Source organism: Bufo bufo, chromosome 2, assembly GCF_905171765.1.
Source record: "Bufo bufo chromosome 2, aBufBuf1.1, whole genome shotgun sequence".
Lineage (NCBI taxonomy): Eukaryota > Metazoa > Chordata > Amphibia > Anura > Bufonidae > Bufo > Bufo bufo.
In genome coordinates this window covers 121,356,433-121,373,159 of record NC_053390.1, presented here as the reverse complement: position 1 = coordinate 121,373,159, position 16,727 = coordinate 121,356,433, and the positions used below count along the sequence as shown (strand labels likewise).

General features: G+C 46.7%; 1 protein-coding gene across 2 annotated transcripts in view; it reads right to left on the bottom strand.

Moving 5' to 3' along the window:
- The window catches only part of RASGRF2 (Ras protein specific guanine nucleotide releasing factor 2), a 394,559-nt gene extending 381,224 nt beyond the window's left edge, over positions 1-13,335 (bottom strand). For both annotated transcript variants that reach the window (XM_040421496.1, XM_040421497.1), the window contains exon 1: positions 12,324-13,335. In XM_040421496.1, the coding sequence (XP_040277430.1) occupies positions 12,324-12,599 (276 nt within the window). In that variant the 5' untranslated portion in view covers positions 12,600-13,335. The remainder of the gene's footprint in view (positions 1-12,323) is intronic.
- Positions 13,336-16,727: the final 3,392 nt, after the last annotated feature.

The following is a 16,727-nucleotide window of genomic DNA, read 5'->3' as shown; positions in this document are numbered from 1 at the left end:
TCTTTTGTTTACAATAACACACTGCTGGGCGGAAGCTTCCGCCCGGCAGTGTGTTCGGTGATGTCACCGGCTCAGATGGGCGGGCTTTAGAGCCGCCCTAGCCGTTTTACTGGCTAAGGCAGAGCTAAAGCCCACCCATCAGTGCTGATGACGTCACCGGGCTTGCTGGCAGCCCCATGGAGAGCCCGGTTCGTCACAGGAACTCTTGAAAATGCCTTTGCCCTGAGCGATTTAGCGCAGGGCAAAGGAGAGTCAGGGGGGGCTGCCTGGGTGAAAACTCTGAACCCGGACAACCCCTTTAAAAGACCCGAACGTGCTGCACTGATTCAGTGCTCCAAAAGAAAAATTTGATTTCACGATATTTTTTAAAAAAATTTGATTTCAGGCTGAAAAAAAGCATTTTTTTCCATAGGAATGTATTAGATCAGTCCTTCCGGTCTGCGCATGCGAAAAAAAGGCGGAAAAAAAATTAAATGCCGGATCCGTTTTGCCAGATGACACCGGAAAGACGGATCCGGCATTTCAATGCATTTTTCTGACTGATCAAGCATTTTTAAGACTTACAAATGTCATCAGTTGGTATACGTTTTGCCGGATCCGACAGGCAGTTCCGGAGATGGAACCGCTTGCCGGATCACTCTGCCGCAAGTGTGAAAGTAGCCTAAAACATATAAAACATATTTGTAAAAAAAGTTTGTTTTTGTAGCTAGTGAGCTGGCGTCAGTCAGTCACCGGGACAGACACTGTAGCTTTTCTGCTCGGCAATTAAAAATAGTACTGGAAAAATATTGTCAAATATGATTAGTCAAACGGAAGCCAAATACACAGGGCCACAAAGCGTCTAGATCTACTGACTCAATGTCCAGATAAAAACCTCAAACAGCAGCAATCAGGGCCACCCACAGAACTGCTGAGCATCCTTAAAAGACAAAATGTTGCCTGTCTGGTGGTCTATAAGAATGAAGTGTAATGGTCACATCACTAGAGGTCTAGTGCCGTAAAGGGGTTACGGATATTGAAAAGGTTAACGACAACTTCCCCAGTAGTTCAGGATAATGAAGGTACTGTATAAGTGCCAAGGTCCATCGTGGTCTAGGGCATGACAATTTTCTTTGTTCCAGGTTTTTATAGGAGGTGCATATTAGGATCCCTGGTGGTCCAGGGCACAGAGGGATTACTGTCAGCTTTCTAGAAGATCTAAAGTGGTGGACGCATTAAAAGCAAGTTTTAGGAGGTTAACGCCAGGCTCTAGTTATGTGTAATCACCATAATTACATTTAAAAGAACATTCAAATGTAATTATATATATATATATATATATATATATATATATATATATATATATATATAAAAATATATATCACACACACACACACAAAAAGGGTGAGGCAAAAATCTGGACACACCCTAAACATTTAATCCAGCACTGTAGGATTCGTATTCGCAATATGGCTTACCTGAAATGACGAATCCTACAGTGCTGTGAAGAAGTATCACCTGTGGCTCTTCGGCGTGTTCATGAAGACTGGATTAAACGTTAAATGATGTGCATCCGGCAGAAAGGTGGACACATAGAACACGTCATGTAAATAATTTTAGGACACTCTAAAGTGGTCATCCAACCCCTATAATGACCCCCCTAATGCTTGGGCACCTGATATAAGTTATACTTACCCAGCTACCCGACACCCACGTTGCTCCTGCTCCCCATACGGCTGCCGCTGCATCTCCCCGTCTAGCGAATTAAAACATACGGCAACTGGGGGGGGGGGGGGGGGGGGGGGTTTGGCTCCTTAGAGTCAGCTGTAGGGATGAGCGAACTTGTGTTTTCAAATTCGTCGTACAAGGTTCAGGCTCGGGTTATCTAAGAATTCCTTGGTCCGTGGTAGCAGAATCTATAACGGAATTCTTGAACATCCCAAACGCCGAACTTGAAAACAGAAGTATGCTCAACACCAGTCACCCACGATGCTAGGGAGGCTTGTCCCCGTCGCGGCCTGCTATTGGCTAACCCCCCTGCCCCACAGTCGCTGGATATTTTGAACCACAGAGGCGGCTGTGCGGGGAGCAGGGTAAGTATAACCTATATGAGGTGCCCGGGCATTAGGGGGGGTCATTATAGGGGTTGGATAACCCATTTAACTCAAACAGGTAAAGGTAGGTCAAAACTGACACAGTGGGAGAAATTTATCAAAACTAGTATAAAGGAAAACTGGCTTAGATGTCAATAACCAATAAGATCCCACCTTTCATTTTCCAAATGAGTTCTAAATTCAATATTGCAGATTTCTTACCCACACTTCTGCCATGTGCATGGGGGCCCATACTGTTTGGGTGTATTATGGAACTGTCTGCAAGCTATATGAAGAACAATCAGCCCAGGGTTTACAATATAAAACAAAAACGGTCTTAAAGAGTAACTTAAGTTTTATACAGATTTCCTTAAAAATGTGTAAATAGCTTAAAATAGTTTTTTTTGTAATATACTTTATTAAATGGCATCTCTCAGCAGATTTGTACCTATGACACTGGCTGACCTGTTACATGTGCACTTGGCAGCTGAAGGCATCTGTGTTGGTCCCATGTTCATACGTTCTAACATTGCTGAGAAAAATGAAGTTTTAATATATGCAAATTAGGGTCTATTTGGAATGGTGGCATTGCCGTTACACCTACAGGCTCAGCTCTCTCTGCAACTGATTGACAGGGCCACGCATGATGACATTCCCTGTGGCCCCCAGTAAAATCCGCACTCCAGTACAGCCTGACTTGTCAGCGCTCTTCTAGGATATTTACACAATAGAACCCAGGACTTTGGGTGCCTATTTCGGCAGGAAAGCTGTATTTCTGGTAAATAAAGTATATTACAAAAAAAATGGTTAGGCTATTTAGAACATACAGAGGCATATTTTTATGGATCGTTGAAAAAAAATGTTTAGTCAGGGCAGCAGATTATCTGCCAGATGTTCGTTAACGGAGTGATCATAGTAACGCTTGTTAGCGATCATCTGGCAGTCTAATACTGCCGCCTATTAACCGACGAACGAGCAAAGCATGCTGCAAGATCACAATTTGCAGGCGGCAGAATGTGCCTTGTAATCACGCTCTGCTGCTGGCATACCACTAGACAGCATGGGAACGAGCAATGGCATAACGATCGCTCCTCCCCATACTGTAGAGGAGATCACTGAATGTAATAGCAGCGGTCTCCTCCTCTAGCGAGCAGGCGATTGCCGGGAACGAACGCTTCTTTCTCCACAATCGCCTGTAGCGTCGCTAAATGTAATACAGGCATATCTCTTTAAGGGTTCACATTGATTTTCAGATGTTCTCCACAGGTCTAAACGGTATATTAGAAAGCCTGATTCTGTTGCCGATTGTCAGGAAGGAAGCATTCTTTCCCGGCAATCGCCTGCTCGCTAGCGGAGGAGACGGCTGCTATTACATGCAGCAATCTCCTCCTTAGTATAGGGAGGAACGATCGTTAGGTCATCGCTCTTCCCTATACTGAATCATTATTTGCAGGCAGCAGATCACGATTAGACACCAAGATCTGTCGTCTGCAAACGATAATTTGTAAGCCTCTCAAAAGATTTGGATTACCTGACGATTGAGCATTTGCTTGTTCATCAGGTAATTGACGGCAGTATTACACTGCCAGAAGATTGCTAACGAGCGTTACTACGAGCCCTTGTTAGCGATTATCTGGCAGAAAATCTGCCTGTCTAATACTGATAGGGGACCATTGAAATGTGCAAGTTGTTCTGTTCTCTGGGATTTACTGACTAGTCACTGCTGATATCTGCCTGCCTGTATTGTAGCTCCCCTGCCATGTCTATCCCCAATATCTACACCTGGTGTAAACCCCTTTAAAAAAGGAGTTACTCATAAAAAGTATTACAATGCAATGAAATAGGGCATTGCAAATGCAAATATTACTGCAATATAAATCAGAAAAATAAAAAATAAAATAAAAATATATAATGCACATTACATTTTTCTCCCTGATAGCGCCCCCTGCTGTTTATCCTTCTGGTCCACCTCCTGCATTCAGGGTGGACTAACCTGCTTAATAGCTTCCTGCTCTCTTCCTCCTCTCAGTGCTGACATAGTGATCTATTAGGCTCCATTCACACGTCCGCAATGTGTTTTGCGGATACACGGAGTCACGGATCCGCAAAACACGGAAAGCGGCAATGTGTGTTCCGCATTTTGCGGACCGCACATTGCCGACATAATAGAATATGCCTGTTCTTGTCCGCAATTGCGGACAAGAATAGGACATGTTCTATTTTTTTGCAGAAACGGAAGCACGGATGCGGAAGTGCGGATCCGCAAATGTGGATGCGGACAGCACATTCCGTCCCCATAGAGAATGAATGGGTCCGCACCCTTTCCGCAAAATTGCGGAAAGGATGCGGACACATTTTGCGGACGTGTGAATGGAGCCTTATAGTGAAGCAGGTGAAGTGGCCCAGAAATCTTTTATTTATTCATCCCTACTTCTAAACCCACAGAAATAAATGAGGGAGATTTATCAAAACTAGTGTAAAGTAAAACGGACTTAGTTTCCCATAGCAACCAATCAGATTCCACCTTTCATTTTTCACAGCTCCTTTGGAAAATGAAAGGTGGAATCTGATTGGTTGCTATGGACAACTAAGCCAGTTCTACTTTACACCAGTTTTGATAAATCTCCCCCTATATCTTTATCCCTTTATAGAAAGTGGAAAAGGAAACTGTATAGGACTGCATGTTATAGGCATCTATGGGGCTATATGTGAGTGACTATGTTCTATACAGAAGGGTTAACAAGAACTAGTTTCAATCCATCCTGCAAGATGCAGGTACTTGACCGTCTCATGTGAGCTGCTGCCCATGCACAGAAAGGAACATTCGTGTGCATGAGCCCTAAGAGAGTAAAAAAATAAAATAAAAATAAAGAAGTTTTAAGTTCTTAGGATAACCCCTTTCAGTGGCATTGACAATCTGTGAGTACCACCCTGTATGTCTGCCTGCAGATACTGGGGGGTGTATTAACACCGGTGTAAAGGAAATATGGCTTAGTTGTCCATGGCAACCAATCAGATTCCACCTTTCATTTTCCAAAGGAGCTCTGAAAAGTGAAAGGTGGAATCTGATTGGTTTCTATGGGCAACTAAGCCAGTTCTACTTTACACCAGTTTGATAAAATCTCCCCTGCTGACTGCGCCTGAGGGAACTGAACAAAGTAGTACATATAATATTGACGCAGGCTATCAGTTATATCCACAGGTGGTGGTACTGTACATCCCAAGGCATGCTCCTTATGTCAAGGTCCCTATACTAAATCCAGCGTTCAGAGCTTTGCAGATGTGCCATTTTACTGCAGATGGCGGTGCATGTCCCATTTATCTGTAACTATATGAATGGCACCTGCAGAAAACCACCCCCATTCAGATGTATGGAACTGATTGAGGGCTTATGCACACAACCGTGCCGTTTTTTGTGGTCCGCAAATTGCAGATCCGCAAAAAACGGATGCCGCCCGTGTGCCTTCTGCAATTTGCGGAACGGAACAAGAGGCCCATTATAGAAATGCCTATTCTTGTCCGCAAAATGGACAAGATTAGGACATGCCTCATCATTTTTGCGGGGACACGGAAAGGAGCAACGGATGCGGACAGCAAGTGCTGTCCGCATCTTTTGTGGACCCATTGAAATGAATGGTATATGGAATCAAAATACGGCCCGTATACGGAACGCATGTGTCCACCCTAAGACCATGGTGGATGTTCTGTAACATGCAGAGTCACCATGGATGATCCCCCTCCTACACGGAGGGTAATGGTTCCAATGTTTGGCTGACCGGCTCTTACTGTAGCTTCTAATGTCCGCCTCTGTAGGAAGGAGAATGTATTATTCAGCAGATGGTAAGCAGGCTTTATCTGGGCGTGATCGGGAAGGGGTTACTGAGCTGAATTCTTTCCGAGATGCTCCCGTCCTCTCAGGTAAGGAGTTATGTAAGACAAGTACTGACAATCTTCCTCAGCGCCCACAGTAACACAGAGTCTTAGATTCCTCCACTGCACTCAGCGCACAGAACAGTGTCGTGCTGAGTGTGTTTGGTACATGAGCCCACCACCCATGATGGTTAGAATGGCTCTTATGCACGTGATGCATATTACACTTGTTTTTTCACTGAGGATTTAAATGTGGAGAATCAGCAGCATAATACAGATCCAGCAACGCTTTGTGTGCATGGAAATCGGCTTGTGGTGTGGCGGTTACTGTATTTTCCGCTTTATTACACGCACTCCACCCCCACCCCCCCAAAAAGGGAAAATGTCAGTGCGTCTTAGGCTACTTTCACACAGGCGTTTAGGCTTTCCGTTGTGAGATCCGTTCAGGGCTCTCACAAGCGGTCTAAAACGGATCAGTTTTGCCCTAATGCATTCTGAATGGAAAAAGATCCGCTCAGAACGCATCAGTTCACTCTCCATTCAGTCACAATTCCTGCTGCTTGCTGCGTTTTGGTGTCCGTCTGATGAAAATGCGCCAAACGGATCCGTCCTGGCACACATTGTAAGTCAATGGGGACGGATCCGTTTTCTATGACACAATCTGGCACAATAGAAAACGGATCCGTCCTCCATTGACTTTCAATGGTGTTCAAGACGGATCCGTCATGGCTATAGAAGACATAATACAACCAGATCCGTTCATGATGGATGCATGCGGTTGTATTATCTGAACGGATCCGTCTGTGCAGATCCATGACGGATCCGCACCAAACGCGAGTGTGAAAGTAGCCTTATAAAGCAAAGACCAGTGAACACTTTCATTATGGAAGCGCTGTATAGTATGCAGGATTTGCAGGGATGGAAGTGCTGTTGGCACTCACCTCTCCCTGCTTGATGTTCTCCGGGCGCCACGCTGCACTGCCCTGACTGCGTACAGCATCAGGGAGCGCGACTGCAGGAGAGACAACCAGACCTGGAAAGCGGCGGAGCAGGAAAGCAGGGCGCCAGACTAAAAAAAATATATCAAGAAGCCATCGGCTCCTAACCTGAAAAATGTAGGAGCCAAATTTAAGTTTTTAGTCGCAAAATTTAAAATACATATAATAATAAAAAAATAATAAAAAATATAAATAAATAAAAACACACACAACATGTCTTAGGCTACTTTCACACTAGCGGCAGGACGGATCCTGTGCTGTTGAGAAGAACATGGCACTCGCTGACAGCAGTGCGTGCCATGTCAGTTTGTGAAAGCAGCAGAGCAGCGGAGGGTCTAGGCGCAAATGGCGACAAGACTACAAAGTCTTGTCGCCATTTAGCAATTTTAAGTCGCATTGCGACCATTTTGGTCGCCATCTGGAGCCCTGGAAAGGTATGTGAATTTATTTATTTTATCTCTGATGGACATCTGATCGGAGGTCTGATATTGGGGGGCCTGATGTGAGCTCTGATGGGAGGTCTGATATGGGGGTCTGATGAAGACTGAGGGTTGGTTCTGAGGTTTGATGAAAAAAAAAATTTTTTTCTTAGGCGGAGTTCACACGAACGTGTGTGACCCGTGCCCGTGCTGCGGCCCGCAATGCATGATCGCCGGCCGTAGGTCAGCCGCATCGGATCGCGGACCCATTCACTTTAATGGGTCCGCGATCCGCCCGTACTGCAAAAAGATAGGACATGTCCTATCTTTTTGCGGAACAGAAGTACGGGACGCAACCCCACGGAAGCTCTTCCGAGGGGTCCCGTTCCGTGCGGCCGTTCCGCAATTCCGGATTTGCGGACCCATTGAAGTGAATGGGTCCGCATCCGTGATGCGGAATGCACACGGAACTGTGGCCGTGTATTGCGGCCCGCAGTCTGCGGGCCGCAATACGGCCACGGATCACATACGGTTCGTGTGAACTAGGCCTTAGTGTCCTCTAAAACCTAGCAGCGTCTTATCATCAAGTGCATTTTTTCCCTGCAGAATTTAATGGTTGTTAAAATACATAGAAAATCTGCAGGCAAACAATGGCAGCGGAGCCGCATCAAAAGCCGCTACAAAGATTGAGGATTTAGGTGCGGTTTGTATGCTTTTTTCATGCAGATTTTCCGTATGATTTCACCCTTTTCAGTGGAAGGGTGAGATCAGCAGAAAATCTGCACCAAACAACAAAGTGTGCTTATCCTTTTCTTTTAATCACCAAGTCTGTTTATCCTCACATTTGTCTCCATTTGCCATTGCTTGGGGCTTATTGTCTTAAGGGGTCTTGGTGACTAGCATCTGATCAGTATATTTTTCCCTGACTCCTGGTGTGCTGACCTCCCAGCCCCTCCTTGGGTCCTATTCCTCTCCCTTGTGTTCCACCTTTGTGCTGCCTTTTTTTTAATCTTCATGTATGTATTTTACATTGTCAATTAAAGCGAACCTTTCACCTCATTTTCACTTTATAAACTAGCAACAGTACCTTATAGATTATCTTCAGTGTGTTCTTATACATGTTAGTGCCGCTTTCCTGCGCTGTTTATTCTTGAAAAAATTGTCTTATAAAGTTCACATTTCGTGCTCCAACAGTCACGCAACAAGTCAAGGGGGTATCCCTTCCCTCACCTCTGGCTGTACCTCCCCTGCCCTAACGCCGCCTCTATGCTCTGTAATTGACAGCCGGCTCAGGTCGCCGGGACCGCGCTTGTGAATCCTGCGCATGCGCCGTCCTCCTCATTCGCCGCGCGATCCCGTCTTTCTTGCGGACACAAGCACGATCCTGTAACAGAATTGCGCATGCACCGTACGCGATGCCTGCCTGTCTGCTCTCCCTCCCGTGCGCACGCTCCCCTATCTTCAGGCTCCAAGTGCCCCACGTGATCACTGTAGACTTGCCGCAGATGGCATAAGGTACTGACTGCCATTAGGTACCGAGATGAGATCCTCAGACCCCTTGTGAGACCATATGCTGGTGCTGTTGGCCCTCTGGTCCTCCTAATGCAAGACAATGCTAGACCTCATGTGGCTGGAGTGTGTCAGCAGTTCCTGCAAGACGAAGGCATTGATGCTATGGACTGGCCCGCCCGTTCCCCAGACCTGAATCCAATTGAGCACATCTGGGACATCATGTCTCGCTCTATCCACCAACGTCACGTTGCACCACAGACTGTCCAGGAGTTGGCAGATGCTTTAGTCCAGGTCTGGGAGGAGATCCCTCAGGAGACCATCCGCCACCTCATCAGGAGCATGCACAGGCGTTGTAGGGAGGTCATACACACTACTGAGCCTCATTTTGACTTGTTTTAAGGACATTACATCAAAGTTGGATCAGCCTGTAGTGTTTTTCCACTTTAATTTTGAGTGTGACTCCAAATCCAGACCTCCATGGGTTGAAAAATTTGATTTCCATTTTTTTATTTTTGTGTGATTTTGTTGTCAGCACATTCAACTATGTAAAGAACAAAGTATTTCAGAAGAATATTTAATTAATTCAGATCTAGGATGTGTTATTTTTGTGTTCCCTTTATTTTTTTGAGCAGTGTATATATGACATGCCAATTTTCACTGTATTTTTTCTGCACACACACCATGTCAGGTGGCCACTTGTGGATCAGCCCCAGTGAAAGGGGATAATCGGTTTACAAGTCCACACAGGTACAACTGCAAATCCACTGCAGATTAGATATTTCAAAGAAGAATTCTCCTGAGAACAGAAGGTACAGTGGAATGTCCACTGTGGATGTTGCTGCGGTTCCTCTGCAAATACCATGACAAACTTCATCCTCTCCATTAGAACCAGTGAAATCTGCGATCAGGATCCACAGCATAAACGGGCATGCTGCAGATTTCACATCTGTACCGCGGATCAATTTACCGTACACGGCAGATTTTCTTTACACAGCTTGTGGATGAGAGCTCTTAAAACCTCACCCTCCTTGTTGATACTTTACAGAAGCGACGTGGGGGCCGGGGAGCCAGGTAAGTACAACCTGTGTGAGGGGCCCGGGCATATGGGGAGGAATTTTAGGCCCCTTTCACACGGGCGAGTTTTCCGCGCGGGTGCAATGCGTGACGTGAACGCATAGCGCCCACAGTGAACCCTGACCCATTCATTTCAATGGGTCTGTGTACGAGTGGTTTTTTTTTCACGCAGCGGTTCTGCATGGTGTGAAAAACGCAGCATGTTCTATATTCTGCGTTTTTCACGCACCCCTGGCCCCACAGAAGTGAATGGGGCTTCAGTGAAAAACGCATTGTATCCGTTTTTCACTGATGGTTGCTAAGAGATGTTGTTTGTAAACCTTCAGTTATTTATCACGCGCGAGAAAAATGCATCAAAACGCATTGCACCCGCGCCGAAATAACTGAACGCAATTGCAGACAAAACTGACCGAACTTGCTTGCAAAATGGTGCGAGTTTCACTGAACGCACCCTAAATGCATCCGGACCTAATCAGTCACGCTCGTGTGAAAGGTCCCTTAGGAGTTGGATAAACCCTATAACACATATATTCTTTTTACTGGACCCTGCACGATACAAAAACGTGGGGTGCTACACTTTTACATTTTTTTCCCAAAGTATACATTAAACGGGTGGCAAAAACGTGATGTGAACCCACCCTCAGATCTGCACCAATTTACAGCACAAGTGCATGGGTTTCCAAACCTCCATCCTTAGGGCTGTTTCACACGAGCGGATGCCGTGCGGGTAATCTGCTGCGTGAAAGAGAGCCAAGCCCCACTCCGGACAGCAGAGACGCGGAGCAGTAACATGACTGATAACGCTCCGTGCCTCTGTGATCTCTTTACTACAAAATCACAGCGAGATAAAGCTGTCACCGTGATTTTGTAGTAAAAAGGTCACAGAGAGGCACGGAGCATTATCAATCATGTTACTGCTCTGTGTCTCTGCTGTCCGGAGTGGGGCTTGGCTCTCATTCACGCAGCAGATTACCCGCACGGCATCCGCTCGTGTGAAAGAGCCCTTATATAGCTGGGGGAAAAATCTGCATGAAAATCAGCATCTTGTGCATTTTGAAATCTGCAGCATGCGCATTCTTGTGTGGAAAAACACAGATTTCGGCGACCGTTGTGTTTTGCAATCCGCGGGTGGCGTCCGTGTGCGTTCCGCAATTTTGCAGAACGGCACGGACAGCCTTTAATATAACTGCCTATTCTTGTCCGCAAAGCGCGGACAAGAATAGGACGTGTTATTTTATTTTTTTGCGGGGCCGCGGAACGGAGCAACGGATGCGGACAGCACACGGAGTGCTGTCCGCATGTTTTGCGGCCCCATTGAAGTGAATGGGTCCGCACCCAAGCCGCAAAAACTGCGGCTCGGATGCGGACCAGAACAACGGTCGTGTGCATGAGGCCTTCCACAGGGGATTTTGCATTTTGTCACATTGTAGGGTAAAATTAGTGGCGAACTCACATGTTCATTATGGATTTTGCTGCGGATCAGCAGCCTAATCTCTGTCGGAAATTATCCGCCATGTGGGAACTTAACCTAAGGATTTTACAAGTCATGGACACGTGTGTAGAAAGTTCTGAACGAAGGGGGTTCACCCAAACATATGGAATATGACTGGCCAATCACATTACACCTCCGGTTTTATTACTGATACTTATTGACGTTCATAAGGTACAACCCCCTTCACAAAACAGAAGCTACGGATGAGCTCATTTACCAAATACCAGTTCCTGTGACCTGTATTGGTTCCAGGTCAGGTACCTGGAGAAGATCCAAAGATGAGGAGCGTTCATTTTCCCTGACGGCTATGGATTCCTTCCAGCATCCCTGCTCCCCATAACTTAGTACAGGGCTCAATCATGAAACCCATCTACTACTGCGAGGTGCTCATCTACCAGGGACCCGTGGAGATGCCTACAGAACAACCACCTCCCAGATGCAAGACCCATCGTTGTGTATACGTCTTTATCCGAATTCATTACAAAATCACAACCTTACATAAACATTAAAAAAAAACACCAGTTCCAAAGTAGAAGAAAATCACTAAGTTCAAAACAGTTACTTGAGCATTAGCATCAAAAACCTCAGGTTACCACCGGGTATCTGTCAAAAACATCCGGATCAAACCTTGGCCATTGCCGGTTATCGTCATTTATACGAAAGAACTTGTACAAATAAAAGCAAATTTAAGAAAATGGTGAATGGCCAAATTTTTTCTATATTTTTTTTTTCTGTCAATTATGTCAGCACACTGGAAAGGGTTAAAAGTACACACTGAACCATTTTCCTCCCCTGCAGAATTGATAAAAAAATTTTTTTTAACCATATCATTTCCAGAGCTCAAAACTTAAAAGAAAACAGTGCAGCCCACCCAATTCCAGGTTACCTGTTTCTCCATGGTCTCCTTTCCTCCACTGGCCACTATGGGTGGTGGGACCCTTTCACAGCTGCATCCTTCCAACATGTACATCCCGGAGGGTCTCCCACTTTGCTCCGACTCAAAATAAAAGAGGACATTTTGGAACAGGGCGAACCACTTCTCGTGCCACCTGCTGGTTTCGGTCGCCTTTTTGCTGAGCGTGCCCCTTTTAGTGCCCTCCTTTCGGGCCAGAAGGGCAAGGTACAAAGCATGCCCCTCGTTGCACCGTACACTTTTCTGCATGATCCTGACCTTCAGGGCATACTCCCCCCAGAAGCGCCCCCTGGGGAGTGACACTGGGCGCACCCTGGGGCAATGACCCTGACAGCTGGATGCCAGTGGGTATCAGCAAAGATCATACACTCACCCTGCTGATAGTGAGGATGTGTGCCAGGGGGTGAGAGGAGGAATGCCTGCGATATAAGGTGCACATGGGTCTATACAGTATGCAGCATGGCTGGTGCTATTCCTGGGTGCAGGGTCAGGGTGAGTCCAGGTCTCAGCTGCGGGCAGGGCACTCTGCTGCTGGCAGAAGGGCACTGATCATGGTGCTGGTCTAGGATCAGCAGGTGCTCAGCGCGCACATCCCACAGGCAGAGGTTGTCCGAATACTCGGGCTGGGATTATCCGGGTGTTCCAGCAGCTGCCCGCCGGGTCCTGCTCTGTGGAGAGGCAGCCACAAGTCTTCTGCTGAGATCCAGAGCTCCCTCTCATCCCACGTGTAGTGAGGAGCAGGGTCCCACTCCCAAACTTACTTCCTTCCCCCACCCAGATCCAGAGCACGGCTCCGAGAGCTGCGCCCGCTGTGCGAGCAGGAGATGGCGGGAGTCCAGCAGGGGGCGCAGTGCGCGCGGAGGAGCAGTAATCGGCTTTCAGCTCAAGTGTTCGCACGGGATACAGCCGCGTCCGTGTGTCTGTCCGTGTCACTGCCCCTGTCACTGCCCCTGTCACTGCCCCTGTGTCTGCCCGTGTCACTGCCCCTGTGTCTGTCCGTAGCCCGTGTCACTGCCCCTGTGTCTGTCCGTAGCCCGTGTCACTGCCCCTGTGTCTGTCCGTAGCCCGTGTCACTGCCCCTGTCACTGCCCCTGTCACTGCTGCTCCCCGCTCCCATGGGGCGTGCTGGACGGGGGACACACGCTGCACGCATCCATCCCGCTTCTTATAATCCTGCTGCACTTCTCCTGCCTTCAGAAGTCATTCAGGACCGCGATATTCAGTCAGTATTGTAATAGTGCAGGCGTTAACCCCTACGCTACCCTAGACAACCAAGGAAGCGAGCATTAACCCCTCCACTTCCCTAGACAACCAAGGAAGCGAGCATTAACCCCTATGCTACCGTGGACAACCAAGGAAGCGAGCATTAACCCCTCCACTACCCTAGACAACCAAGGAAGCGAGCATTAACCCCTCCACTACCCTAGACAACAAAGGAAGTGAGCATTAACCCCTCCACTACCCTGGACAACCAAGGAAGCAAGCAATAACCCCTCCGCTACACTAGACAACCAAGGAAGTGAGCATTAACCCCTACGCTACCCTAGAGTGGACAACCAAGGAAGCGAGCATTAACCCCTACGCTACCCTAGACAACCAAGGAAGCGAGCATTAACCCCTCCAACTTTATATCATTTGACCTCACAGTACATGTCAACATTTTACTGTTTTAGATTACTAACTGGTGGTCACTAAGGACCTAATTATGTTTTTGGATCAAGTACTGTTTTTTAGTTTAAAACTTTGCTTTTATTATTTTATTTAATACAGTTTGTCCTTTATTATCACCATATAAACATATACTCTCTATAGACTCTTTAAAACTATCAGTGGTGCGGGCCCGCTCAGTCTTATTATTTATGTTATTTTCCTTTTTTTATACATGTATCACGGTTATTTCTGGCCTATTAGTATATCAAGGTTCCTACTTCCATCACCTATATAGTTTTTTAGGGCGCTCCTATATTATAGATCATTACCCTGATCTCTAGGGTCAATGATGTGATCTTTACTGTGTTACCACTCGTTGTTGTCACAGCCTCTGCTGCTTGTATGCGCCTCTTATTTCCTATCAGCTAATATTATTGGCCTGTATTATTCCTATATCTGCTACCGACTATGTCTCTTTATACATCCGCTCGTATATTTGAGCTTTACCCGCTTCACACTGTCTAAAACTTAACACTCAGACACCCTGCATCCCGACATGTTTCGCTGTGTAACCAGCGTCTTCAGGGGATAATGCAGGTGTGAGTGTTGGGGACGGAGACCACCTCTTCAAGACTCGTGTTGGATCACGTGTTATTGTGCACCAGTGACATTCCAATACGTCATCTTTCCTTATTTCCTTTGCCGCGCCTTCTATTTCCTGATTGGTCACCAGCCGTCAAGGTTTGATGACTCATAGTGGTGCGACGCGACTTCAAGACTTCGCGCATGCGCCTGAACTTACCTATTCTTCCTCATACCTCCTATTCACATTCTCGCGATGTCTCTGTTATGTTCGCGCGTGCGCGCGGACTTGAACATGCATTTGTCGTCATCTATACCTGCGCGATGCTTTCTACACATGTCTTGCGCATGCGCGTGCACTTTGTAACTTTTTCATCGCTACTAACGGCTCTTTCACACCTGCGTTCTTGTCTTCCGGCATAGAGTTCCGTCGTCGGGGCTCTATGCCGGAAGAATCAGGATTATCCTAATGCATTCTGAATGGAGAGAAATCCGTTCAGGATGCATCAGGATGTCTTCAGTTCCGGAACGGAACGTTTTTTGGCCAGAGAAAATACCGCAGCATGCTGCGCTTTTTGCTCCGGCCAAAAATCCGGAACACTTGCCGCAAGGTTGGATCCGGAATTAATGCCCATTGAAAGGCATTGATCCGGATCCGGCCTTAAGCTAAACGTCGTTTCGGCGCATTGCCGGAGCCGACATTTAGCTTTTTCAGAGTGGTTACCATGGCTGCCGTGACGCTAAAGTCCTGGCAGCCATGGTAAAGTGTAGCGGGGGAGCAGCATACTTACCGTCCGTGCGGCTCCCGGGGCGCTCCAGAGTGACGTCAGGGCGCCCCAAGCACATGGATTATGTGATCGCATGGATCATGTCATCCATGCGCATGGGGCGCTCTGACGTCATTCTGGAGCGCCCCGGGAGCCGCAAGGACTGTAAGTATATCGCTCCCCCGCTCCTACTATGGCAACCAGGACTTTAATAGCGTCCTGGGTGCCATAGTAACACTGAACGCATTTGGAAGACGGTTCCGTCTTCAAATGCTTTCAGTACACTTGCGTTTTTCCGGATCCGGAGTGTAATTCCGGCAAGTGGAGTACACGCCGGATCCGGACAACGCAAGTGTGAAAGAGGCCTTAGGCTACTTTCACACCTGCGTTAGGTGCAGATCCGTCTGGTATCTGCACAGACGGATCCGCACCTATAATGCAAACGCTTAGATCCGTTCAAAACGGATCCGTTTGCATTACCATGAACAAAAAAAAAAAAAACATTTTTTTTTTTTTTTTGTTCATGATAATGCAAACGGATCCGTTTTGACTTTACATTGAAAGTCAATGGGGGACGGATCCGTTTGAAGATTGAGCCATATAGTGTCAACTTCAAACGGATCCGTCCCCATTGAGTTACATTGTAAGTCTGGACGGATTTGTTTGCCTCCGCACGGCCAGGCGGACACCCGAACGCTGCAAGCAGCGTTCAGGGGTCCGCCAGCGGAGCGGAGGACAAACGGTGCCAAACTGATGCATTCTGAGCGGATCCGCATCCACTCAGAATGCATTAAGGCTAGACGGATCCGTTCGGGGCCGCTTGTGAGAGCCTTCAAACGGAACTCACAAGCGGAGCCCCGAACGCTAGTGTGAAAGTATCCCCACTATATCCTAGGTTTGCACTGGCGCAGGCGCGAGAACTTTAATCCCTTTACTGGGTTTCTCTCTTTGTATCATCCACTAAGGTACATGTGCCCCATTCTTTTCCATGGGTCCGCTTGGTGATTCTTGTGCATTCATCCTGTACGTTTTCTGCCTGCACCGGTTCTTCATAGTGCCGGCATTGTTATATAGTTTTTGAGTAGATCTATTCTATGGCTTGACGTCTTTTATGATCACTTTCAGTTTTCTCTTATCGATCATAATTCATTTCTCCCATGGTGTATATATATATATATATACTGCTCAAAAAAATAAAGGGAACACAAAAATAACACATCCTAGATCTGAATTAATTAAATATTCTTCTGAAATACTTTGTTCTTTACATAGTTGAATGTGCTGACAACAAAATCACACAAAAATAAAAAAATGGAAATCAAATATTTTAACCCATGGAGGTCTGGATTTGGAGTCACACTCAAAATTTAAGTGGAAA